Here is a 25,278-nt window from a genome sequence, read left to right as displayed (position 1 = left end):
GCAGGGCTGATTGCACGCGCAGAGCGATGGCACTGGGGGGCACACCCAGGGGAAGCAGGGCTGATTGCACACGCAGAGTGATGGCACTGGGGGGCACACCCAGGGGAAGCAGGGCTGATTGCACACTCAGAGCGATGGCACTGGGGGGCACACCCAGGGGAAGCAGGGCTGATTGCACACTCAGAGTGATGGCACTGGGGGGCGCACCCAGGGGAAGCAGGGCCTCACGCAGAGTCACAGTCACAGTCACACGCTGGCTAGGGCCCATTGCACAAGAAGCGAGCAGCAGAGCCCCACCTGCACAGCACGAGACCCTCACCTGTCCAACCCCACAGCCCTAACCCAACCGTGGGTGCCACAGCCAATCACCAGCCGGGCATGGCGTGGTGGCAGCTGTTTGCACCAATGGCGCGCGGTCTCCTCCAGCCAATAGGCGGCAGCCCCGGGCCTCCCCCTCCTCCTGGAGCCGGCTGTGGGGGTGGCTTCTCGCGAGGCTTCGCGGGGCCGAGGTCACATGGGGCTCGCTGGGCCTATCAGCGCGGCGAAGCCTGGAGCCGCCGAGGCTCCCGCCAAATACGAGCGGGAGAAGCTGGCGCGCCCCGGTCCTTGCGGCCGCCGGGGGAGGAGCCAGGGCTGCGCTCCGCGGCCGGGATATGGCAGGTACGGGCCGGGCCCGGGGCTGGGCCGGGCCGGGCCGGGCTGAGGGGGGAGCGGGGCCGTGGCGGGGGAAGGAGCCCGGGGCGCCCCCGGGGACGGCACCCAGCTCCCCTCACAAGGCCGGTGGGTGGGTCGGGAGCGCTGGGGTCTGTTCCCGGCTCTTGGGCCCCCTCCCCCTGCCTCCGCTGTAAATTGGGGGCGCGACTGCCCCTGCAGAGCGCCCGGAGAGCCTCGGGTGCAAGGGGCTGATGCGCCCGCCGTGGCGCAGCCTAGATGTTGGGGGGTCAACACGTCGCGCCAATAGTCCTGCCTGGTTCCCCTCTGAGGGGCTACAGGCCCTGATCGAGGGTCGTCCCCTCACCCCACTTGCCCCTTTGCCAGAGTCGGGCTGCTCCAGAGGCCACCTGGCCCATCTTACTCGCCTTCCCCACGGTCTGGGGAGAAGGTTGAATTTCCAATTGTCAGCAGGGTCTGGCCCTGTAAAACCTCTGCCCTCCAATATTCATCCTTTTGAGGCTGGCCTGGTTGCCCTTCTCCACTTGTGATTAGGACCAGGAGATCGTATTCCTCTATCCAGCAGAAAATGCAGCTGATGATAGAGGACATCGTAACACTAATATTTCCTGAATCTGTAAGAAATGTGAGCTAAACATAAATGTGTGTTTGTTTTCTACTTACAGCCATGGAGTGCAGAGACAAACCAGTTATTCCCACAAGGAAGCTAGTACAAGGTAACTTTCTGGAAGAGGGTTGGAGACTTGTTCCTGACCCAACTTGCTTTCTAAAATAGCATACATTAAATGTTGCATAGATTTGTTAAACCAATCATGTTCGGTATATGTAGTAACTTCACTTATGAGCCAATAAAGGATTTCTTGTACTTTTAAGAACCCATGAACTTTCTCAATTTTAGTTTCTCCCCTGCTGATTTGTATGATTTTACTAAAGTAATGAAATCTTACTGTTTCAGCACGGTTGCCTTTCAAGCGTTTGAATCCTGTACCAAAGGAGAAATATGACACAGGAATGGAAGTCAAGAAAGCAAAGAGCTCACAAGATGTTGGTCAAAATAAAGATTCCAATCTAGATCTGTCACATGGATCCTTGGACAATATGGAGAATGACTGCCAGTTGGATTCTGAAATGCAGTTCACTCCCAAACTTGTTAACGGAAAGGGTCCGTTAGATAACTTTGTACAGAAAAACATGAAAAATAACATGAGAGAAACTGTACTCATATTTGACTTGACAGAGGACTCTAACCACACACTAAGTGATGGCCTAGACCACAGTAAATTAAATTCAGAAGCATCTTCCTCTGTAGAGACAACTAATGGTATGATAGAAGATACAAACCAGTCAACTCCATTAAAGCCTGTTCAGAATGCCCAAGTGGATGTTTCAATGGATACCAATCCACCTTGTGACGCTACTGCAAATAAGGATGAAGACTCAATAGATGTAACCAAATCCTGTTCTGAATTATCAAATACACAGTGTAATAATTTGGAGAATGAGAGTGAACTCAAGGGTGTTATATTTGAGGGGAAGATGCCTGTAGTAGTTCTGGAGGATATTATGACTGTGAGATCTCCCCATGTTGTGTCTTTGGAAGGAAGTATGACCTCAGAAAGTGAGACAATGGAATCTTCTCCTGAAGGAGACTCTATACTTACTAATTCCTCATTTAGCTCCCCCTCTTCTACCAGCTCACCTGAGGCACAGCGTATCCCACAGAACAGGAGTGATACTAGTCCTTTAGCTGCTTCAATACCTGTTCGGAAGGTTGGTTTTTTGTTTTAAGATGTTTGTTTCATTTGCATGTAGCTAGCATAGTCTCCCACCACAAAATCTATCCTAGCATTTTTAAATCCCTTTGTTTTTCCATGACCTTTAACAACTTGAAATGGAAGGGGTTCTGAAAAGTATTGTAAGTTGATATACTTTTGCAAGAAGCTCATCACTCTTACAGTGAGCAAGATTCTCAAATGTTGACTCTTCTAAGGCAGAGAGCTGGATTCTTAACTGCTTCTAAAATGAGTAGTTAAAATAATGTGGATAATCAGTGCATCTTAAGCTGTATATTTTAATGTTATTACAGGTATATTTTCATAACTTAGTCATGAAGCCCTGTGACTTTACACCTGGTTATAATATGTGGGTAAACAGCAGAGTTCAAAGATAATTCTTTGTAGGACATTTTAAAATCTTACCTTTTATGAAGCTGTTGGAATAGCAAGTCGTCAGATAGATAGATAGATAGATTGATTTTTAGGTTGTGGAAGCTGATCAAGTGTGCAAAATACTGCTGTTTTTTTAACAAAAAAAAAGTAATATTTATGTAAAATTCCTTGAAGGATAGAAAATGCTCAAACTGCAAGCCTTATTTCAAAACAATATAACTACAAATCCATGTGCTGTGTGGGGGTGGGAGGAGGGCAAAGACTACTTTTCTGCATCTCTTAAAACTGGTGTGCAAACCTTGTGCTGTCAGCCATCTTGTTAAAATATACACCATCTGATCATGTGCAGTTATCCATTGCTTGACGTTTTTCCCTAAAGCATTAGTATAAAACTATTTGAGGCACATGGTGCTGACTGACCAACAGCATCAAGAGTGGAATATAATAGTAAATACACATCTACACTAATTAAGCTTCATGGTAGCTTTGTGTGTGTTAATTTTATGCACTTATTGAATTAATTTCAACTCAGACTTCTGTTCTAGTGATTGTTAAGAACCTTTGCAGCACCATGATTTTTGGCAGTGCACCGAGAGGGGAGCTTGGTTTTTGAAACTGCAATCTGCGCGAATAGTACTCAAACAATTAATCAAATGGTTTGAATAAAGTTGAGGTGAATAGATTCCAGAAAAGCCTATCAACTGAGATGTAAAGTGGGAGTTTCTCTTGCATGAAACACAAAGACCTGATGCTTAATATTGCTGAACCAGAACAGACCTTGTAACTATGCTTTGAGCACTGCCATCTCCTTCTGTGCAAAAGTTTGGTAGTAGACTGTCTGGTCTGTGTATTTGTTTAGTTCTAGCTACCACTTAATTTTGTAATTCTTTTTCTAATAAAGAGGTTCAGGGCTAGGCTGTGCGTACTGCGCTATGAAGAAAGATTGTGAGCAAAATGTGTAGCTTGGCCAACTGATTGGGGGCGGGGGGGCACACATGCAACCGAAAGGTGTAAACACTGAGAATGGAGAGAAATTTAGGGGATACAAAGGATACAATTAAATAGCTCATAGTCTAATACTAGAAACTTACTGATGAATTAGACTATGGTATAGCTTCCCAAGTGAGGTAGTGGAAGCTCAATTACAGGGGAGATCATGACTGGACTGGGGAAAAAAAACCAAAAACTAAAGTGTACTGCAGAGTACTATTATGCATTGCCTGGGGTTTGGCCTTCATGAATGTTGGCATCTTTTCCATTTCTAATTTCTGTTACATCAGTGGCTTGTGTTTTTAGCAAGGGGGAAAAAAAACAGTTATTGAGGTAAGTTACAAGTAGGTTTGACAGAATTAAATTTTGATTTTTTTATAATTTTGATGGATATCAGGTTTTTAAAGAACTTGTGTTTTTTATCCATTTACATTTTCACAGTTGTGGGAAATTAGGGGAGGATAACTTTATAACTATTAAAACACAAATGGGGAATGTTATTTAAATATCCTTAAATTTCAGAGGTAATCAGTAGGTGGGCCAAATCTGGACCACCAGATACATTTTGAATGGATCCTGAAATCTTTTTTAAACTTTCTCTGGAATCTGGACCTTAACTATACATTGACCAAGAAATTTGGACCCTGACAAAAAATAGACTATCTCTTAAGTAGCATTTCTTTCTTTTCCTAATTGTAAATTTTGATTATAAATGGAAATATTTTGTGTACAGTGAAATTGATGCTTATCAATAAAAATGTAATCCTTCTAGGCCTAGTTACACTTATGATCTTGATCCCTGAATTGACAATATGCTCTTATCTAGCACTATAAGCTTGTCTGTTACCATACTTGTAACAAGCATGAAGTACTGGCAGTATAGCATTATAGGGTAAATGTGCTTGGCTTTTGGCATAATATGGTGATAAACCACTGTTTTTAAACTAAAGCTCCACTTGGAAATCTTGCCACAACTGCCAGGTGAAATAACGGATTTTCGGAGGGGGGTAACCTGCATTCCACACACTTCAAAATAAGGTAAAATGTCATATCGTTGGTATTTTAATTTAATGGAGCTTCTGCCAAAAATGGGAAAAACAGCACATACTACAGTGTCTGTTCTGTGTGTCCTGGTATTGGCTTCTTTACAAAGTTGCATTAAATTAAAAAGAAAAAAATGTCAATATGGCTTTACTGACCCAAAGGACCTTGTGGCAGGGACTGTGTCCTTTCTTATACAAGGCTGAGTGCAGGACCATTGCTTGGTTATACTCCTTTTATTTGGGTAATGAGGGTCCAACATCATGGCACAAATCAGTGGCATGCTAGAGTAAAATATTGGCAGTCAGTAGGATCTAACTTTGCTACAGCTTTGGCTCCCCTTATTATGTTTTAGTGATTTCTAGTGGCTTTGTGATTGACTTCTGCTCTTTTATATGTACAGAAAATAAAAACATATTTTGGTTTTCTAAATATACCATGGTGATGGTACATTAGAGAATAATATACTAATGCTAAAGTATGCAGAGTAGTAGTATAGCGTAAGCTTCAGTTTGCAATAAATTCTTATAAATACATGCTTGGTAAATCAGTCAGATTGGCTAGGAATAAAGAGTTGAAACCTGCTTCCTAATCTGTAGGAATATTTAACCTATCAAACATGCTGTTGGATGTCTAAAATTACAGCAAGTTTTGGTTGAGCTCTTCTGGAGAAAGTGGTCTAGGAATTGATACTGAGAATGATGTAGACAATATGAATCTAAAAACATCTGTGTCTTCTAATTTCAGGTGTATCAGAAATTCCTGAAAAGTTCTGCGGAGAAGGAGAAGCTGAGATTGCAAAGAGTAAGGCATTTTCACTGACATAGAAAGTTTACCTGCTGTGCTTTTTGCATTGAATAGTAAGCAAAGCCTTTTGTGTTTCCTTTTGGTCCACTTTAACACCTCTCTTCCTGCTTCTCCAGTTCTTCTCATTGAGGAATGTGGAATCTTTATGCATGCAGTTAAAAGTTCTTGGTTTGTCCTGAAATTGCCTAATGCATGAGTAGTAGCTTTGCTTATCTCCTGTGTGATATGTACTATGATATGGATTAAAAAAAAAAAAAAGGTATGTTTCCTACTGACTTCAGAAATGCTGAGAAGGATTCTTTATTTTCTTCAAACTTTTTAACTGACTATATAGAGACACTCTCTTGTCATGCATTTCTGCCAAACAGCTTGGAAATCCTGAAGAACCTTTGCTCTAGGGCCGCCTCCTTCAACATTCTTCCTCTTTTCTTGACAGCTACAAATATGGTGTCCAGTTTCCATAAGAAAAAAAAAATCTGACAGTGAGACTTGCTGGATGAGCTGGCAGATACTGCTGCAGGCAGCATTTGTGAGCTGCATCCTATATCCATTAGAAAGCTGCTGGTCAGCCACTCCCTTGTAGCGTTATGCTGCTATCATGTAATATCACTTCCATACCACTCTTTCCTGTAACGAAGTGCTAATATAAAGCCTCTGATTAAATAGACTTTTATGCATAATTTGCAACAAAGATTTACTTTGTTGCATGATGGAACTAGACTGGCATTTTGCCAGAAGCTACTAAAACAAGCATCACTTATAAGCACCTACCATATTCTCTCAGTAACTTGGTTACAGGATCTAATGGTTGCCTGTCCATGTTTCATATAAGCTACATTAACATTGTAGTTTAGATACAATTTGGGACAGACTTGAAAATCTTGGCTTTTTATATGCAACATACTTTGTGCCAACAATCTGTTGTATATATGGAATGTGAGAGTACATACTCTTACTTTCAAACATTTGATTAGGCTAAGTGAAAGCCTCTCTAGTGCACTGCTCTTGCTATTTATTTATGTATAAAGGTTTGCTGTTATCTAGACAACTTACAAAGCCACATTGGCCGATAAATCTCCAGAGGACTGAGTCTTTCTTTCTAGCAGTCAATGAAGTTCTTATGAACACATTCTTTATAGGATTGCTGCCATAGACATAATTTTGTATCAGCTTGTCAGACTTCTGTTGCAGATATCTGTGCAGCGCAAGCTTTGCTTGTTAAATACAGGCATCTGCTGGAGGCCTGAAATGTGAACTCAGTAGACAGAAGCTAGAAACTGACAGTATGGGGCGTTTGGATGTCTGAGTACAGATTTCCTTAGCTCCCAGATATAGCACGTGCATGTAGTGCCATCAAAATTGGGGCTATCTTGGGATCTATTGCTGTACTAAACATAACACAACCTCAGAATATTTCAGTAGATGCTGCAACTGAGAAAAATAGCTCAGACTTGCCTCAAGATATTATAATGTAAGTTCTAACATCACTTGTCTTTGCCTTCCCTACTCCTTCCATAATACTACTTAAATTATCATAGCAACCCAAGGTGTCAAATTAGTTTAAATGAACTGATGCACCAGTAAAAATGTCTCCTTGCTTTTAGAGTTATATAGGAAATAAAATATCTGCATAATGCAATTGGTGGTGTTCATCATGTTTTTAGGGTCTCCTTCAGAAACTCCATCTGGATATGAAAGTGATTTCTAATTGGGTTTTCACATTAGGAATCTCTAACAGTAGGCAGCCATAAATGAAAATAAGAACATTAAAATGCAGTACGTAATAGTGTATGTATTTCCCCAAATATCTTTAAAAACTACCATAATCAAATCTAGAAAAGTCTTTCTTCTGTATACTTAAATTTTTATAAACAAATATGTATTCTCAGACTTAATAATTAAAACATACAACAAAATATAACACACACTTCCTTCAGTATGCAGAACATGATTAAAACACTGTACAACTGACAGGTCCATTGAGGAGGACACAGGGAGCCAAACCCATTCATCAACAGGTGTTTGAGGACCAGTTTCACAGAATGGCTTAGCTTGCCCAGGCAACTAATGACAGTTCGTAAATCCTCTGTCTCTTCCTCCTCGCTGGTAACCTGAAACAAAACCAGGCCACAGGCTAAACACTCAGTGCAAGAACTTACACCAGTAACCCAACAGCACAAACAGTTGTGCTTATCTATTCTTTTGATACATAGCTGCATAACATGCATGACAGGGACATTTATTGAACTGTTTGGCAACTAGGATCAAGAACGTGCAGATAAGCTGCAGAAGTTGCAAGCAGAAAAGGAGGAAAAAGAGAGGCTGAAAGAAGAGGCAAAAGCCGCAAAAGAGCGGGCCAAGGAAGAGGCAAAGAAGAAGAAGGAGGAAGAGAAAGAACTGAAAGAGAAGGAAAGGAGAGAGAAAAAGGAAAAAGATGAAAAGGAAAAGGCTGAGAAGTTACGAGTGAAGGAGGAAAAACGCAAGGAGAGACAGGAAGCTTTAGAGTAAGTGATTTGTATCTGTAACTTATATTGGCATAGCTTATTTCTATAAGCACCTTTAAAGCAGTATAACAATCAGCATTAAGGGGTTGTGCTGATTTAACTATCTGTGTCTAAATAGTTTTAGTACCAATTTTAACTGTGTGGATCTGCCCTTAGTCTTAAGAATTTTCTTCTTGAATGCGGATGATAAACTGAGCTCCTACTTTGAAATGGCTGAAAAGAGGTTTCGTGTTTCACCTGAGGTTTTTCCTCTTCATGTCATGGCTGGGGAACTTCTCTTTTTTAAAAAAATGTTTTTATGTTACAACCACAAATCCCTCTTCTGGGTGTTGGAGGGAGTTGAAAATGGATAACTAGTAGTGTAGACGTGGTTGAACATATAAACTTCCAGTGCAGAAGACATGAGTAGTCTTTTGTTCCACATTCTTGCTGGTTTTGATCAAATGAATGGACTGCCCTTTTGTTCCATTTGTACAATGGGTCTTGGTCCATGACGAGCTCCTAGGCTCTACAAATAATAAATACTGTCACCTTAATGACTTGTGTGGTAACTCCTTAAATTAACTTTATATTTTAAAGGGCAAAACTTGAAGAGAAAAGGAAGAAAGAGGAGGAGAAACGGTTAAAAGAGGAGGAAAAGGTAAAAATTTCTTGCCTTATTTTGGAGTCTTGCTGTCCCTCTGATGCTTTCTATCTAGGTTCTTGTATTGGAATTGGAGACTGCTAGTGTCCTTGATCACCCTGACACCCACATTACCCTTGCTAGATCATCCAGAACATGGCTTCTAATATCCCCTCTATCCCCCCTCTCTGAATCTCTCCATTTGCTCTCCTCCGTTGCATCAAATTTAAACTTCTTGTGTTCTTATTCAAAGTGCTACATATTCAATCTAGTCTTATTGCACTACTCCACCAGTGATGCCTTGGTACACCTCTGTCCATTGCTCCCATGAGTGCTGTTGCCTTTGTTCATACTTGTCCATCTCCACCTTCCTCTCCCCCAAAAATATAAAAGCTTTCTCTGTTCTGTTCTGTCAAGCTGCTGCCCTGTCCATAAATCCTTGTGGAACTTGCCGCTTTCGACAATGCTCACAAATCATGCTGCATCATGGAGGAGTTGGCCTTCTCGTTCTTGTTTGTGAAGGAGTATCTGGGCCAGTATGGAAATTCTGACCTTTCAGGACTCTAGGCTAGAAATGGGGAACAGTGGCAATATGTAAATCCTTCCAAAAGTCATTGGGGAGCAACTCATGTACTTGCTGAGAGGATATTGCGATGGGCTTTTGACAGATCTTCCATCCAAAGCTCTCATAACCCACCCTCTGAGCAGGATAACAGTACAAGCCCTCCACCAAAGCAGGTTCTTTCCACTCAGATTCCGACACTGGCACTCAAGTGATGAATGTAAAGCAGGAGAAAAGAGAACTGGAGCAACCCCTTATCCGAACACCTAGCCTCCTTAGCCTGCCCACTTGTTTTGTTGTGTTCAGTTACAGGATTCCAACACAGGACAAGGCAATAGTACTACATTCATTTGTTGTTGATCACTATTGGTGTCCAAATTTGTACTAGGTGTTTCACAGAAAGCAACAACCTTTTTGTTAATGTTTCATTGTATTACAGGAGCTGAGCAAAAAGACCAAACCCCTCACTCCATACCTCATCTTGGACTTTAGTGAGCTAAAGAGTGTAACCCCTGTTAAAGACTGGGCCATATTAATGTTCATTTAACAAGTTGATAACATGTATTTCAACCCTCTAATTCCAGCGCATTAATGCACAGAAGGCAGAAATCACCAGGTTCTTTCAGAAACCAAAGACTCCACAAGCCCCCAAGGTTGGTTATTGCTAATCATTTTCTTTATTTCTCTGCCTCATTTACTATCTTCTGAACCAACACACTAGTTCTGTTAACGACATGCATCCTAATTTATTTTAAAAAGTGATGGCTGTGCATCTGTGGTTAGACAATTGAAAACTTTATGGCTGATGCTGTGAGGGACAGAATTGTAATCTCTTACAGTAAAGATCATACTTCTTGCCAGTTATACTAAAATCCATGACTTCATTAATAGCTGTTCCAGGAATGATTGCAAGACTTTAATTCTCCTCAAGGGATTCTGCTGAACTCACAAGTAGGAAGTATGTAATCCAGGGGTAGTCAATAGGCAGACCGTAGGCTAAATACTGACCACCAGACGCTTTTGAATAGACCCCAAAATGTTTTTATTTATTATCATCATTATTATTTTTTATTATTTTTCTTTGGAGTCTGGATCTTGACTATGCCTTGTCCAAACAATAATTGACTACCCATGATCCTAGCATCTCCTTGAAGTATCAAGATTTTAAATTTAACTCAAATAGGCTAGTGCTGCTGTTTTTCAGATGCTGATGGATTCAGACTTTAACATTTCTAAACATACTTTTAATTTCAGACCCTTGCTGGCTCCTGTGGGAAATTTGCTCCCTTTGAAATTAAAGAGAACATGGTCCTGGCTCCACTCTGTCGTGTTGTCTTTGATCAGGACCTCTCAGATCAGTTAGATCAGCTCCTACAAGCACAGAATAATGACATTTCTTTCTTGGAAGAACTAAAGTGTCGCAAGCCACATAAAACTGGACCTACCATTGTCTGTTACCGCAGTGCTGACGTAGTCAACAGGTTAGTCTGGGGCTTGGGGTTGCTGTTCACTTACATACCAACTGTGAAACCAGTGTTGGAAAATGGTTTGCACCAACAACAGTGATCACAAAAAAGGGAGGGTTTTCTTTTAAAATAGTCCGGTATGAGCTTCGTCACCACAGGAAGCAATGCATTGTGATGCAGATTTCCTTGATTCCATACACAAGCTCACAAATCCTTCTCCGCAGGGTGTCTTGCACTTTAACAGTGTCCAGTGCAGAAAGGGAGCTCTCTGTTCGCTTCATCTAGGGTTTTGTCTACACTGGCACTTGCATCAAAACTTTTGTCGCTCAGGGGTATGAAAAAACACCCCCTGGAACGACAAAAGATTTAATGACAAAAAGCACTGGTGTGGAGAGCGAAGCTACCACCCCTCATTGGAAGTGGTTTTATTTTGTCACTGGAAAGGTCTCTCCTGGTGATGAATGGCTACACTGCAAACCTTACAACGGCGCAGCTGCAGTGGCACAGCTGCCCTGTTGTAAGGTTCGCAGTGTAGACATAGCCTAAATAACATGGCTTAAAAAAAAAAAGATGCCATCAGATAGATAAAACAGAGTTGCTATCACACACAGGTTGGTGTCGTTTATTTAGGGAGGGACCCTGGCCGGGATAGAAGCTTTGTCCTTGCAAGCGGATGGTGATGTGTAGTTAATTCAAACACTCTAGAATTGTTTGAGATTGCTGAACTGAAGAGGGTCTCTCAGGCCTTTAAGTGACATCTGTAGTTTCTATCTGAGCAGTGGAGGAGTATGAAACCACTGAGGGCTGTGTTTGTTTCAACAGTGATGTGGTGATAGTGGATAGCTGCAAAATGGACAATGTTCCTGAAAGGAAGAAATTTGGCAGGATGAAACTCCTACAGTTTTCTGAGAATCATCGACCTGCATACTGGGGCACATGGAATAAGAAAACCACTGTCATTCATCCCAGGAATCCCTGGTCAAAGGACAATGTAAGCATTTCACAATCAGCGTGGTATTACCCATGCCTTACTGATTGCTTTCTTTCAATTCTGAAGCAGACCTTGTGTCCAAATACCCATGCGTTCTTCTCTTGCATTTCACAGACCAGTTGTCGTTTATTCCCTCTTGCTGCTGTTTGAATTGTTGCAGGAACTCTTGCACTGCTCTCTGAGTTCGCTGGCTGACTGGTGACATGTGGACATTTCTCATTACAGAAACTGCTCGACTATGAGATAGATAGTGATGAAGAGTGGGAAGAGGAAGAACCAGGAGAATCTCTCTCTCACAGTGAAGGGGTGAGGATTTCCTGTGCTAGCCAGCCTTAAAGTTATGGAGATGATTCAAAAGAAACATGGCTGTCATAGTGGACTGAAGCTTTGTTGTTGTTAGTCTCAAACCAGACAGATGACACTCTTTTCTGAGACTGTTCACGTCTGGATTCTTGCTGCTTTTTGAAACTCTTGCTAGGTGACTTATAAAGTGCAGTTTCTAGTAAAGTTAACTTATATCTTCAGGATGATGATGACGAGGGAGGAGAAGATGAAGATGATGATGATGGCTTTTTTGTACCCCATGGGTACCTATCTGAGGATGAAGGAGTGACAGAAGTAAGTGAATTGAGTGACTGGGGGCCTCAATTTCCTTGTTTCCCAAATGTACTGTGTAATAAGTTGCATACCTTTCAGGAGGGCGCTGCTGTGTTGGCTCAAACTTCTAAAGACTTGGGCACTGTTCTCATTGGTGCAAACTGCATGCTTTGCTAGTTGGTAGAGGAGAGGCAGCCTGCTTGGAATAGGACAGGTCTGCTTATCTGTTTAACACGTGCATGAAATGTATACTTCAGCCTTTAATACTAGCACACTCTATAGTCAGTTAGCATATCAGTGTCTTTGCACTTCCAGATAGGTGTATACTGCAGCATTTTGATCCAAGCAGGGGAGAACAACATTGGACAGAGGCAGTTTTATTCACTTACATCCCTGTTTGTAACAACATGTTGTATCAGTTTAATATGTTGTATGGCCATATGAAAATCCAAGAAAGCTCTTCTATGGTGAGTGGAGTAGAGGAAGGTTGAGCTAGGAGAAGGAGTTACCAATAGCATATAATGATTTCTCCCACTCTATAATAGCACATTTGTATAGTGAGTGGTAATTAGAGGAGCATTTGAAATACATGTAACACTGTAGTGAAAGACAATGCTGATTGTAAGCTTATGCCCAGGATGAAGAGGGTGAGTTAGAAATTCCACCAGACCCAAAGGATGACAAACTTTGCTGTATGGGCAACTTAAAACGGAATGTCAGGATGTTATCTCCTCCGAGTGAAAACCCCACATCTAGGAATATTCCAGCCAAAAGAGAGGAAATAAGCAGCTGATAATGGCCACTTTAGTGAAAAAGCCTGCTGGTCTCAGGGGAAAATGTGTAACACCCTGGGAAAGCTTCTACAACAGGGCGACCCTACACTTGGAAGCTTCACTTCTAAACAGTTTATAAAGAGGCATTCATCAGGAATGGGCTGAAATCTCCTTCTTGAGAGTAAGGATGACAGAGCTTCCCATCTAGCGTTTGATTTTGACACACACACACACACACACTCTCTTTTAGAAGAGTTGCCATTTTGAAAACTTTATGTTGAGGCAGTGTTTCTCAATGGATATGGGACTCAAGAAACCAGTGTTCTAGGCTCAGCTGTGCCACTGCCCTACTGTGTAACTTTGATTTACATCCCCTCCCCGTGCCTCAGTTCTCCATCTGTAAATGGGGATATTTCCTGCCTGTGTGATTCATGGATGACAAGCTCTGTGACAGCTAGATATTTAGTGAATCACCAGCTGGCCACGAGAGATTGATAATAGGGGGTTTTCTGGCACTTTTTTACTGTAAAGCTGTGACAATACTATTTCTCAGCACTGTATGGGTCCATTAATTTGATAGCTTTCTTCCCAAAGTATTTCCTTCAAACATTGTACCTCATACTTCTGATTTCTCATAGCTCCGAACACACTATGAAGCAGAAGTGAGGGAATTTCAGTTTTTCTGGAATTAGTCAGAGGCTTTTCTTGACTTTCAGGAGCATGATCCAGAGAATCAAAAAGTTCGTCAGAAGCTGAAAGCAAAGGAGTGGGATGAACTGATAGCCAAGGGGAAGAGGTTCCATGTTCTTCAGGCTGTGAAGATTGGCTGCATCTGGGAAACAGAAGAAAGCAAAAGCAGTGCAGATGCAGACCTAAAGGTGCTTCAGCAGTTTGCAGTTTGTATTCTGGATTCATCTGTTGCTGAGGAAGAGCAGATGCAGAAGACTAGCAAAAAAAGGACAAAAGACCAGCAAAGTAAGACTGGGAAGGGCCAAACCTTTGTGATTTCTCCTGTGTAGCAGTAAATCAGATGTCGCCTGTGAGGAAACCCCTCACGTATCCAATCTAAGTTTGTTTAAAATAATGAATAGTGTTACATGACTAGTGTGAAGTCAGAAATATTTGCACGTGAACTTGGTGGAAACTTTTCCATGCTGGGTAGTTCTAACTATGTTCCATCTGAAATCTGAGTTCGATTATATCCCTATATACTATTCATTGACTCTCTCTATTGATGATTAATGCTATAGAGGCAGAACTAGTTAACAGAAAGGATGCTAATACCATGAAAACGGAGGGAGGGCTAGAGCAGGAGATGGAGTTGGACTCCTGGGTTCTATTCCCAATTGATACTGATTTATTTAAGTTTAACAATACTTTTCCTCTCTGTAAAATGGTGGGTATACCACCATACTGGGCTGTTGCACTGCTTGCATTCCAACATTCCTATAAGCAAAGTGCTTTCCCCAGGTACTTTGAGTGACCACAACCCTTGTGTGTGGGTTTTTTGGTAACAACTGCTTAGTTTATATCAGCGAGTCAGTGACTTATCCTGGTATACCATATACCAGCTTGCCTTCAAAAACATACATGCAATCGTCTTTCTCTCTCTAGTCCTGGGACAACTGCTTCCGCTGCTCCATGGGAATGTCAATGGAAGTAAAGTGATCATCCAGGAATTCCAGGAGTGTTGCCGCCAAGGACTGTTCAGTGAAGTGGCCCTTGCCCCAGATATTAGTGATGCTAGTCCTACAAGTCCCAACACTTCCCGCCCGCAGACTCCAGTCAACGAGGACTCTGCTATCCCTTCCAAAGCCAGACTAAAGCGAATAATTTCAGAGAACTCTGTGTATGAGAAGAGACCTGAATATAGGATGTGTTGGTATGTCCACTCAGAGGTGCTGAAAAGCTTTGACCAAGAGCACCTTCCTGTTCCTTGTCAGTGGAACTACATCACGCCACTCCTTTCTGCAGCCAAGGAGGACAATAGCAGTGTACCAGGAGTGACAGTGATACAAACCACTCCAGTTTCAGCAAAGAGGAAGTCAACAGGAAGCATGTCTATCACCAAGTTCATGAAAAAACCTAGGGATGCAGAACAGGTGAGTTCCTTTTAAGAACATTCTAACTTTATGTAACTCAGAAGGGGATGAGAACCATTAACATAAGATAGTGCTGATCTAACTAGGCAAGCATGGATCTCCCTATAGATGGCAAAACGCTGGGAGAGCGTTTGCAGAGGAGAATAGTGTCATGAATTTCATTGCAATGAATCCCTTGTGGTGTGGGGTGGCGAGAGAGCAGAAGCTGATACATTAATTTGAATAGGTAAGATGCTGCTTTGGAGTTCCTATTCAACTTGAAAATTAGAAGTCTGATTTAAAATATTGGCAACTTTTCTTTCTGTCCCTCCACTTTCCCCTATGTGGGTAATGATCACCTCCCAACCACAAATGCTTTCTGAACACCTAGCTAACCCTGCTTATACTGCAGTTCTCATCCTATATGCATGCGAAACGGTGCATTCTGTCACTGTCAGGTATCTTCCTTGCTGCCTAGCCTTGACTCACTCCTCACCTCTTGCTCTCTGTTGCTTGTATGTATTGAACATAAGCTGTGAGTACCTGTGGACTAAATCCTTAACTGTTGCTTGTAAGGCCTCATAGCACTGTAGATCGGCAAAATATACACACCAAGGTAATTGTCAAGACGACTTAGTAAGCTTAGAAAGTCCTAGAGTACAATATGAAACATGAGGCAAAACTGAGTGCTTATAATGTGCTCTAGTTTTAGGCTACATGTTTCCTTCTGCTCTCTTCCCTGCTTCTCAGTGTAATTGCAGCTTTTAATCAGAATTTCAGCTGTCACATTGCTCTTAAATTTCACTTTCAAGATGCATGGGTCCTCTCATAACACGTGGTGTTCCTCATCTCGTGTAGTAAATGCTGCTATATTAACTATGTGGATGAAACTAGACAATCACTATGCTCTTGAATAAACTCTCATAGGAAAATGATAAAAAACAAATACCATATCACCTGTAAGTGATCACTATATCTGACCTCTCAGTCCTCAAAGGAAACCTGCACAACACTTTCAACAGACAAGCCTCGAAGCTTAAATTAATAAATGTACTAGATACTAAAAATCATGGACTGAAAAGACACTGGATTTATGGCTGCTTATAATAATCTATAACCCACTAAGAACCCCCTTTCCTTTCATCCCTATGACTGAAGGGGTATTAATGGGCCACTTCACTCTGAATGGTCCCTTGAAATGTGTTAACTACTTAGGCTAAACAATCTATTGCATCTTGTATTTAGCTGTGACACTTTGAGTAAGTTTCCCAGACCTGAAGAAGAGCTCTGTGTAAGCTTGAAAGCTTGTCTACAATAAAAGATATTACCCACCTTTGTCCCTCTCGTATCCTGGGACCAACAGGACTACACCAACGCTGCATACTTTAGTAATGTCTATTTGTAAGTCCAGTTAAAAGCTAGAAAAGATTGTGTTCATTAAAGCCAGAACCAGGGCTTTAACATCTTTGTATCTTAATTATCTTCCCAGCTGCCAGAGTTTCTGCTCTGAGTCTGGGGCAATAAAGAGGGAGTTAGATTGTTAAGGGCTTGCCTAAGCACAGAATGGAACAGAGGTAGAACTTTGCTCAGCAGACTGCATGCATTTCTTGTCCCTGTATCTGCAAGCTTGGGGAGAGAAGCTGTGACTGAAGCTCTTTATTCTTAGCATGTTGGGCCTTTTTCTCTTCCTCCTGCATGTGAAGCTGCTGAGTAACACCATTTTGGAGGCTTGCACTGAAGCTGTTCCTGCCCCCAGAGTTCCATCTGGCTATTGATTGGCCTACACACTGAGTAAGGCAGAACCTAAAACCTCTGCTTGGTATTCACTCAAGCAGTTAACTATGGGCCATGATCCTCCTGCAAGAGGAAGGGAAGGAGGAGGAGACAGAGGGTACTGGTAAACAGCATTATTTATTATTCATTATTCTGGATGCTGCTAAAGGCAACTTCTTAAAGTAGAACTCAATACTAGGGACACAGTGCAGTTTGGAACAACAGGCTACTAGGATGATCCGAGGAATGGAAAACCTGTCTTATGAAAGGAGACTTGGCTTGTTTAGCCTAACCAAAAGAAGGTTGAGAGGGGATATGATTGCTCTTTATAAATATATCAGAGGGATTAATATCAGGGAGGGAGAGGAATTATTTAAGCTTAGTACCAATGTGAACACAAGAACAAATGGGTATAAACTGGACACTAGGAAGTTTAGACTTGAAATCAGACGAAGGTTTCTAACCATTAGAGGTGTGAAGTTCTGGAACAGCCTTCCAAGGGGAGTAGTGGGGGCAAAAGACCTATCTGGCTTTAAGACTAAGCTTGATAAGTTTATGGAAGGGATGGTATGATGGGATAGCCTAACTTTGGCAATTAATCTTTGATTATCAGCAGGTAAGTATGCCCAGTGGTCTGTGATGAGATGTTAGATGAGACAGGATCTGAGTTACTGCAGAGAATTCTTTCCTGGGTGCTGGCAGGTGAGTCTTGCCCACATGCTCAGGGTTTAACTGATCGCCATATTTGGGGTCGGGAAGGAATTTTCCTCCAGGGCAGATTGGCAGAGGCCTTGGAGGTTTTTCGCCTTCCTCTGCAGCGTGGGGCATGAGTCACTTGCTGGAGGATTCTCTGCAGCTTGAGGTCTTCAAACCACAATTTGAAGTCTTCAATAACTCAGACATAGGTTAGGGGTTTGTTATAGAAGTGGATGGGTAGGATTCTGTGGCCTGTGTTGTGCAGGTCAGACTAGATGATCATAATGGTCCCTTCTGACCTTAGAGTCTATGAGTCTAAGGTGCAGAAAGCTTTCAGAAAGAATATTTGCCTTAGTGCCTTCAAGTCAACTGCCACCCTCTGTCATATTGTTCCTCCCCTCAGATAGGGAGGGTGCTTATGGGAGAAATCAAAAATAGATTGTTTGGCTCCATGCAGCCATCTCTCAGTGAAAATACCTTTCAATAAGCTGTTTTCTTTTCCATCTTCTTACCTAGTCATCCTTCTGCTATCATGATATTCCATCATGCTTTCTGGATCTGGCTTCCAAATTCTGGTGCTCTTAAGTTGCAGAGCAAAAGAAAGTCACTACTATAACCGAGAACCAGTGCACATGTGAACAAACAATCTTGATTAATGCATAGCTTTAAATTAAAACATGACGGATATTATCAAACACCTTAAAACAGTTAGTTTTAAGATAAGGCATACTTTAAACTGAGTGGTGTGGGAGAACCTAGCTGGGACTCTAGGTTTTTCTCTCTAAATCCAGGAAAAATAATAGAAGCAATTCACTGTGGAGTAAGCACAACATCCCTCAATTCCTTTAATGCCACTCTTGTGCTCCCTTGGGCTGAAAAGCAGCAGTCACCACTGTTCCCATTACTGTTCCATAAAAAAGGGAAAATTAATTCCTTTTAAACACTGAAAAACAAATCCTGAAGGGGAAATTTTGGTAGGAAAATGATAATTTGCCAAGTGTGATTCCCTATTGAAAGCAAGAAGAAACTTTTAAAATGTTTTAATTTAAAAATAAAAGTGAAACTTCCCTTTCAGAACAGTTTTAAGAGCCTGTTTCAGCTCAGTGTAAACAGTTTGTACCTTACACAAAAGGCAATGAAGAATAGCCCCTATGTTTTAGCAAGCAGTGTTTTGATACAGCAACTTGTGTAGCAGGAAATCTGACATAGTAATATAGATGCTGACTTTTGTCAAGGGGTCCAAGCTGTGTGAAGTCAGATTAGTTCATCCCTGGGGAACGCTAAGCCCAACTTTGTTCAGGATATCCTGAAAGCACTATAAAAATGCTTACTATAGAAAGGCTTGAATTCCTTTCTGTGCTGCCTAATCACTGGAGAACTTGTTCTGATCATTTTGCATGTTTAACGGTCACTGGCAGACTTAGTTGCTACTACCTCTGGTGCAGCTTTTTTTATTTATTTAAAGGCTGAAGCTGTGGAAATGGATGGGTTCCAGGCCGACACTGAAGAAGAGGAGGAAGATGACTGCATGATTGTGGACGTACACCCAGGGAAAGGTGAGAAATGATCTCTGACAAATGGCTCTTGACAGATCTGCTCCCAGGAGCCACACAGTGAAACACTGCTTAAATGGCTAGTAAATTCAGCAGAATGTGAACAGGACATACCGCTAACACCATTGCAGTTCTTCCCACCATTATTTCCACCTGCCCTAGTTCATTTTGCATAACACCTACTATTGACACCTCATCTGTTAGTGCTGCTGTCACCCTCCCCAGTCCACATTTGCTCTTTGCTCCCAGATGCCAAGTTGTCCTAACCTTGGCTGAGGGTTTTGCTGCCTGCTCTTCAATGACTCTCTTCCCCACACCACTTAATAGGTCCTGGACCAGCAGACCTTACCAGTGCTCCATGGGTCTCCCTCCTCTAACCACTCCTGCCATTTCAGAGACAAGGTGCGTGAGGTAATGACTTGTGTTGGTCCAACTTCTGTTGATGAAAGAGAAGCTTTCGAGCTTCCCAGAGCTGTTGTCTGAAGAAGAGTTCTATGTAGCTTGAAAGTTTCTTTTTCCTCAACAGAAGTTGGTCCAATAAAAGAGGTTTCCTCACCCACCTTGTCTAAGAGCCTGCGTTCAACATTGCTACAATACTACTGCAGATCTCCCTTTCCAGTCAGTACTAAGCTGGACCTCCTCTTTCCTACCCTGCTCAGCGCTTTGGTCAGTCATCTGGATTATAATCACTCCTTGTGCCAGGAGGAAAAAGTGACCTCTGCACACCAAAAAAAAAAAAAAAAAAAAAAAGGGTCAGGGTTGGGTGAGGATATGACAAGAGGAGTCTGGAAACACTTTGCACTTACACAAATTGCTTGAGTTGTTTTTGGCTGCCAAGCTAATTATCACTGATTTATACTGGTAGATAAAACACACTGTTCTCCCTCCCCTCCAGAACAAATGAAACCCTGACAATACACCACCTGCAGAAGGTGCTATGCTTGCTGAGAACTGTGAATGCCTAGCCTCCTGCATGTTCAGAAGTGCAAACTGTTCACACAAGAATCTCTCTAAGGTTGCGTATGCTTTTGCCCCAGGACCCTTATCTACCTGGTTTTGTAAAGCATTTCACATACACACACATGCACCCTCTCTGTGGTGTTTCCCCCAGTGGAAATGGGGCTAGGTAATAAGCAGGGCTCCTGTTTCACAGATGAGAAATCCAATCCTTGCCGCATAATTCTGCTCCAGAATCTAAGTAATCATTTACAAGCTTCTTTTTTTTAGATCTTGTTGTGAAAAGGACCTTAAGAGTATGAGTCAATGCAATATTTGCAGCCTGAAATAGTAGCTGAGGGAATGGAACTGCTCCTTTCCTCTCACTGGGGTTTTATCTGAACCCTGAAGCTAATTGCATTAAGTATTTCTCTGCTGGTCACTTTAGTACAAAACAATACTACAGTTGTCCCTTACACAGTTGTCAGAGCCTTCAGTTCCCTACTGACTTCTGCAATGGAGTTCATCTTTGTAAGACTGTCTCTGCAGAGTCCCACTGTAGAAGTTACCTGGCACAGATGTGGGGTGAACAACGTTCCTTGATCCTACATTCCATAGACAGAGAGGATATTAAAATGTCCCATCCCTTTGAAAAAACAAGGGGTCCTTGTGGCACCTTAGACACTAACAAATGTATTTGGACATAAGCTTTTGTGGGCTAGAACCCACTTCATCAGATGCATGGAGTGGAAAATACAGTAGCAGGTGTATATACACAGTACATGAAAAGATGGGAGTTGCCTTACCAAGTGGTGGTGGTGGGGGGGGGGGAACAATTCAGTTAGCAGCAGAATACCAAGGGAGGAAAAATCACTTTTGTAGTAGTAATGAGGATGGCCCATTTCAAACAGTTGACAAGGTATGAGTAACAGTAGGGGGACATTAATATGATAAAATTAGGTTTTGTAATGACCCATCCACACTGTCTCTTTATTCAGGCCTAATTTGCTGGTGTCCAGTTTTCAGATTAATTCCAGTTCTGCGGTTTCAAATTCTGTTACTGAGTGACCAGTGAGGTTGAAGTGTTCTCCTACTGGTTTTTGAATCTTGTAATTTCTGATGTCAGATTTGTGTCCATTTATTCTTTTGCGTAGACTGTTCAGTTTGGCCAGTGTACATGGCAGAGGGGCATTGCTGACACATGTTGGCATATATCACATGGGTAGATGTGCAGGTGAACGAGCCCCTGATGGTGTGGCTGATGTGGTTAGGTCCTACAATGGTGTCCCTTTTATTTTCCACTCCATGCATCTGATGAAGTGCGTTCTAGCCCACGAAAGCTTATGCCCAAATACATTTGTTAGTCTCTAAAGTGCCACAAGGATTCCTCATTGTTTTTGCTGATTACAGACTAACACAGCTACCACTCTGAAACCTGCCACCCCTTTGAGTCATCTCTGTTCTCTGTACCAGCTGGAACTGTCATGGTACCATCCTCCCCTTTTTTCTGTTGCTTAATAGACAATATTTTTAAACATTAGATCTCTTAAGATAAAATTGTGTGCATTATTTGAAATGCACAGCAAGATTCTTTGCAGTCCCAAAAACACAGACCAACTTAAAGACTCTACCCTCTTGTGCTGAGAAATAGGGCTCTTTCTGTTCAGGTTTTCCTCTAAGGACTTACCTAAACACCAAACTTGAACTGGTTTGACAGTGATTTTTTTAAAAAGTAAATCAGTGCAAAAGACTGTGGATGACCATTTTAGGTATAAACAGAATTTATTTTGGCTAAGTTTGTCCTTTGATTTAACTGTAATCTAAAATCAGCCACTGAAAAGTGTCTACATGGGCTTGTACCAGTCATGCATACTTTGAGTAGACAACCCCAAGTCTTCAGGGTTATGTCTACACTACCCACTGGATTGGCGGGCAGCGACTGATCTGGTAGGGGTCGATTGATCACTTCTAGTCTAGACATGATAAATCAACCCCCGAGCACTCTCCCGTCAACTCCTCTACTCCACCTCCGTGAGGCGTGGGCAGAGTCGACGGGAGAGCAGCAGCAGTCAACTCACCACGGTAAGTCGAACTAAGAATGTCGACTTCAGCTAACGTTGCGTAACTTAGATCAATTTCCCTCCCCCAAGTGTAGACCAGGCATCAACCAGAGCCTTTAACAGTAACTACATTTTTTTAATGAGGATATATTGCAGGTGCTGAGTTGCACTGTATTAGTCATGAAAGTGTAAAACATTTTTCTACTTCACAGATTCTACATCTGCAATTACTGAAACTACTTCAAAATCAGATGGTGCAATGGAGATTGTCCCCGTGCAGGCAGCTATTGCAGTTGGTCCATCGAACACAGTTTGATACTTAACACCTACTAACCCCTCTGTATGTATGTAGAATTTTTAGGATTTTTTAAAACTTGTGTATCTTTGTACAAGATACTTGAAAGTATTCCATATTTCTTGTAAAGAGAAGACAGCACTTTGGTCTAAAGCAGAACAGATGAAAGCTTGAAAATTTTAGTTTTAATATTTTTAGCTTAAAATATTGCATATTAATCTGTCTTTAATAAAGCATTATTGAAATTGATATTTTGTATGGAAGTATCTAACTTGTGCTCGCTAAGCAAAGTTAGCTGTGTGATCTTGTAAACGTAAGCTTAAGACTTGCCTGTGGGCATTGCAGTCTGTTCATAATTCAGTGTAGCATGGCTTTTGGGGCATAAATGGTGATATGTACAATTATATTTGAATTTATGCTACCATTATTTTGTCCTGTTTCTGGTCTACCTTCCTCTAGGGATACTACCAGTGATGACTGTTCTGTGCGGGGAGGGAGAGAATGTATGTAAGGTGATATAGGCCAGTGTTTCTCAATGACTGGTCCATGGGCTGGCACTGGTCCCTGACACTAAGAAGGCAGCAAGTTGGTCCCTGGCATCAAAAAGGTTGAGACACACTGGTATAGGCTGAAAACAGCTGAATCCGGGTGAAGAGACTGAAGTGTCTGACATACAGATTTTGTTTTAAAACCCTGATTACCTATATAATTAGGCTTGGCAGAATTTGATTTTATCATTTTGATTGTTTATTTAAGCTTTATTAGTTTAAATCTTCAGTTGTGCAAAATTGTGGGTTTTAAGCATTTTTTCAATATTTTTAATTATCAATTTAAGTGCTCACAATTGTGGGAAATTTATGGGGGAATAGAATTATTTAATGACACAGATTCAAAACGTTAAAGCTTTAATGGTTAAAACATATTGTCAACATGTCAAAATATACAAAGTAAATGTCCTTAAATCAAACTCAAGTTCTCAAGCAGCATTTTTCTTCAGTTATGAATAGAAATATTTTCTTTGGTTTGTGTATAGTGACATTGTTTACTGATTGAATCCTTCCAAGCCTACACATAATCAGTGATGTATGCATTTTTTTTGCATATACAACTTCAGTGGGAGCTGAGTGTAGATCTAAGGGACTCCGCTAACACAAATTTAGATAAGCTATCTGAACTTTCAAGCTCTATGCATCTCATGATCTGATTGCAATTTGAAAGTCAGTGCTATAATATGTTGACTCTAGGTAGGTGGGTAAACGTATACTCTGGCAATCTCCAAAGTATATGAGGGATAATTTGACTCTGCATACAGGTTTTTTTGCTTGATTTCTGCCAGACTACCTACTTGTCATTGACTACAGAGGCTTCATAGATATTTTTTTTTCTAATGGCTAAAAGGGACTGTTAGAGCCTTCTAGTCTAAGCTCCTCCAAAACAGACTAGAATTTCTTCCAGTAATTCCTGCATTGATTCCCAGTAACTTGAACTGGCAGATCTGTGTAAAAAAACACTTGAGTAATGGAGAATGTTAATGTATTTTCAGTTTCAATTTGTCTACCAGATTAGCCCTTCTAGCACTGGTTCTCTTTGCCCTGTGTATGTATTTAGACTGATCAAATTGCCTCTTTCATAAAGAACCGTCACTGGAAAGTATGGTCCAGCATTCAGATAATCTTGTAGCTCTTTTCTGATGGGACTTCATTACACTGCCTGTTTCCTTGAGGGTGGAGGGAGATATCCTGTTGCCATCAGCTATACCCCTGTGATGGCTTCAAGTTACATTTTAAAAAGTTAGCTTTCTGGAGATGACCTCACAGTAGCCTTCTTCTAGGTCATCCCTATGCAGGGTGTGATCTTGAACTCAAAGGCCAGCCTCATCTGTTCACTTAAGACCCACTTCTGCCTAGTGGATCAGTTAACTTGTACTCTCTTCCCCCTCTCATTTTAACCTTCAGTGAAAGACCTTAAATTATTTTTCCTTTTCTTACCATTTTACTCCTAACTCTGCAGTTGGGCAGGGACTATCAGACTCTAGTGGAGGGAAAGTGAAGCCTTTAGGAAACATACTACAACTAAGGACACATCAATACTAAGGAAAAAGTATATCAAATGTGCACACCTTTTCCTTATAGCCCTGGCCACTGCCATCACTACCACTGTGTCTCAAGTTCTTCTGCAGAAGAACTTAAGCATGAAATTGTCAGGACTAGCTAAATGATTAAGTTCTTCAACTCTACCCCATCTGTATGTTTAGGCCTCTCCATTTTTAATAGGCTTAGTGAAATTAATGTAGTACTCATGTCTCACTCAGCTTATGCTGGATGCACCACTTAAGCTGCAGGTTAAATCCTTTCCCTCCTGCATTTTGGGTCAGTATTTAGTCCTATGCTAGGAGCATGCAAATTCCCTTGGTTTATATATATAATTTAGGAAAGTAGCAGACTATTTTTTTCCTTTTCTCTAATTTGTGGAGAGAGAGAGAGGTATTGAACAGGTTGTACCCAGTACTACTTCTGCAATGTATTTCCCCACTTAAAGCCCCGATTTTAGGAGAAAGCTAAGTTTGAGGTGCATTATTTGCTTTCTAGTTGGTGTTGGGGTAGACCCCTCCCTTCAGTTGTATTGTGGCAGTTTTTCTAGGCTGCCATTGGCAGCTTTGCCTCCATTTCTCCATGCCAAGTTCATGAGCTT

The 25,278-nt window shown here is 41.6% G+C and overlaps 1 protein-coding gene across 2 annotated transcripts; it reads left to right on the top strand.

Annotated features, from left to right (window-relative positions):
* The first annotated feature begins 489 nt into the window (after positions 1 to 489).
* On the top strand, positions 490 to 24,259 carry CHAF1A (chromatin assembly factor 1 subunit A). 2 transcript variants are annotated; one of them, XM_039515638.1, is made up of 16 exons: positions 490 to 660; positions 1,338 to 1,388; positions 1,628 to 2,442; positions 5,619 to 5,675; positions 7,941 to 8,182; positions 8,762 to 8,822; positions 9,951 to 10,019; positions 10,621 to 10,847; positions 11,655 to 11,823; positions 12,049 to 12,129; positions 12,349 to 12,441; positions 13,910 to 14,168; positions 14,808 to 15,295; positions 19,209 to 19,299; positions 22,505 to 22,632; positions 23,047 to 24,259. In XM_039515638.1, the coding sequence occupies exons 1-15, from the start codon at positions 654 to 656 to the stop codon at positions 22,606 to 22,608; spliced, it is 2,814 nt and encodes a 937-aa protein (XP_039371572.1). In that variant the 5' UTR covers positions 490 to 653; the 3' UTR covers positions 22,609 to 22,632; positions 23,047 to 24,259. The 2 variants fall into 2 exon arrangements, with proteins under 2 accessions (XP_039371572.1, XP_039371571.1); XM_039515637.1 differs by lacking the exon at positions 23,047 to 24,259 and having other exon boundaries at positions 491 to 660; positions 22,505 to 22,836.
* The last annotated feature ends 1,019 nt before the right edge of the window (positions 24,260 to 25,278 follow it).

This window comes from Mauremys reevesii, linkage group 26 (genome assembly GCF_016161935.1).
Source record: "Mauremys reevesii isolate NIE-2019 linkage group 26, ASM1616193v1, whole genome shotgun sequence".
Classification (NCBI taxonomy): Eukaryota; Metazoa; Chordata; order Testudines; family Geoemydidae; genus Mauremys; species Mauremys reevesii.
The sequence above is the reverse complement of the archived record's forward strand: the minus strand, read 5'-3'. Positions and strand labels throughout refer to the sequence as shown.

What these genes read in the sequence shown, in the direction of transcription:
- CHAF1A (XM_039515638.1), top strand. An exon ending in CTTCAATACCTGTTCGGAAG is followed by an intron (nt 2,443 to 5,618) that starts GTTGGTTTTTTG and finishes TTCTAATTTCAG; the next exon opens with GTGTATCAGAAATTCCTGAA. An exon ending in ATCCCTGGTCAAAGGACAAT is followed by an intron (nt 11,824 to 12,048) that starts GTAAGCATTTCA and finishes TTCTCATTACAG; the next exon opens with AAACTGCTCGACTATGAGAT.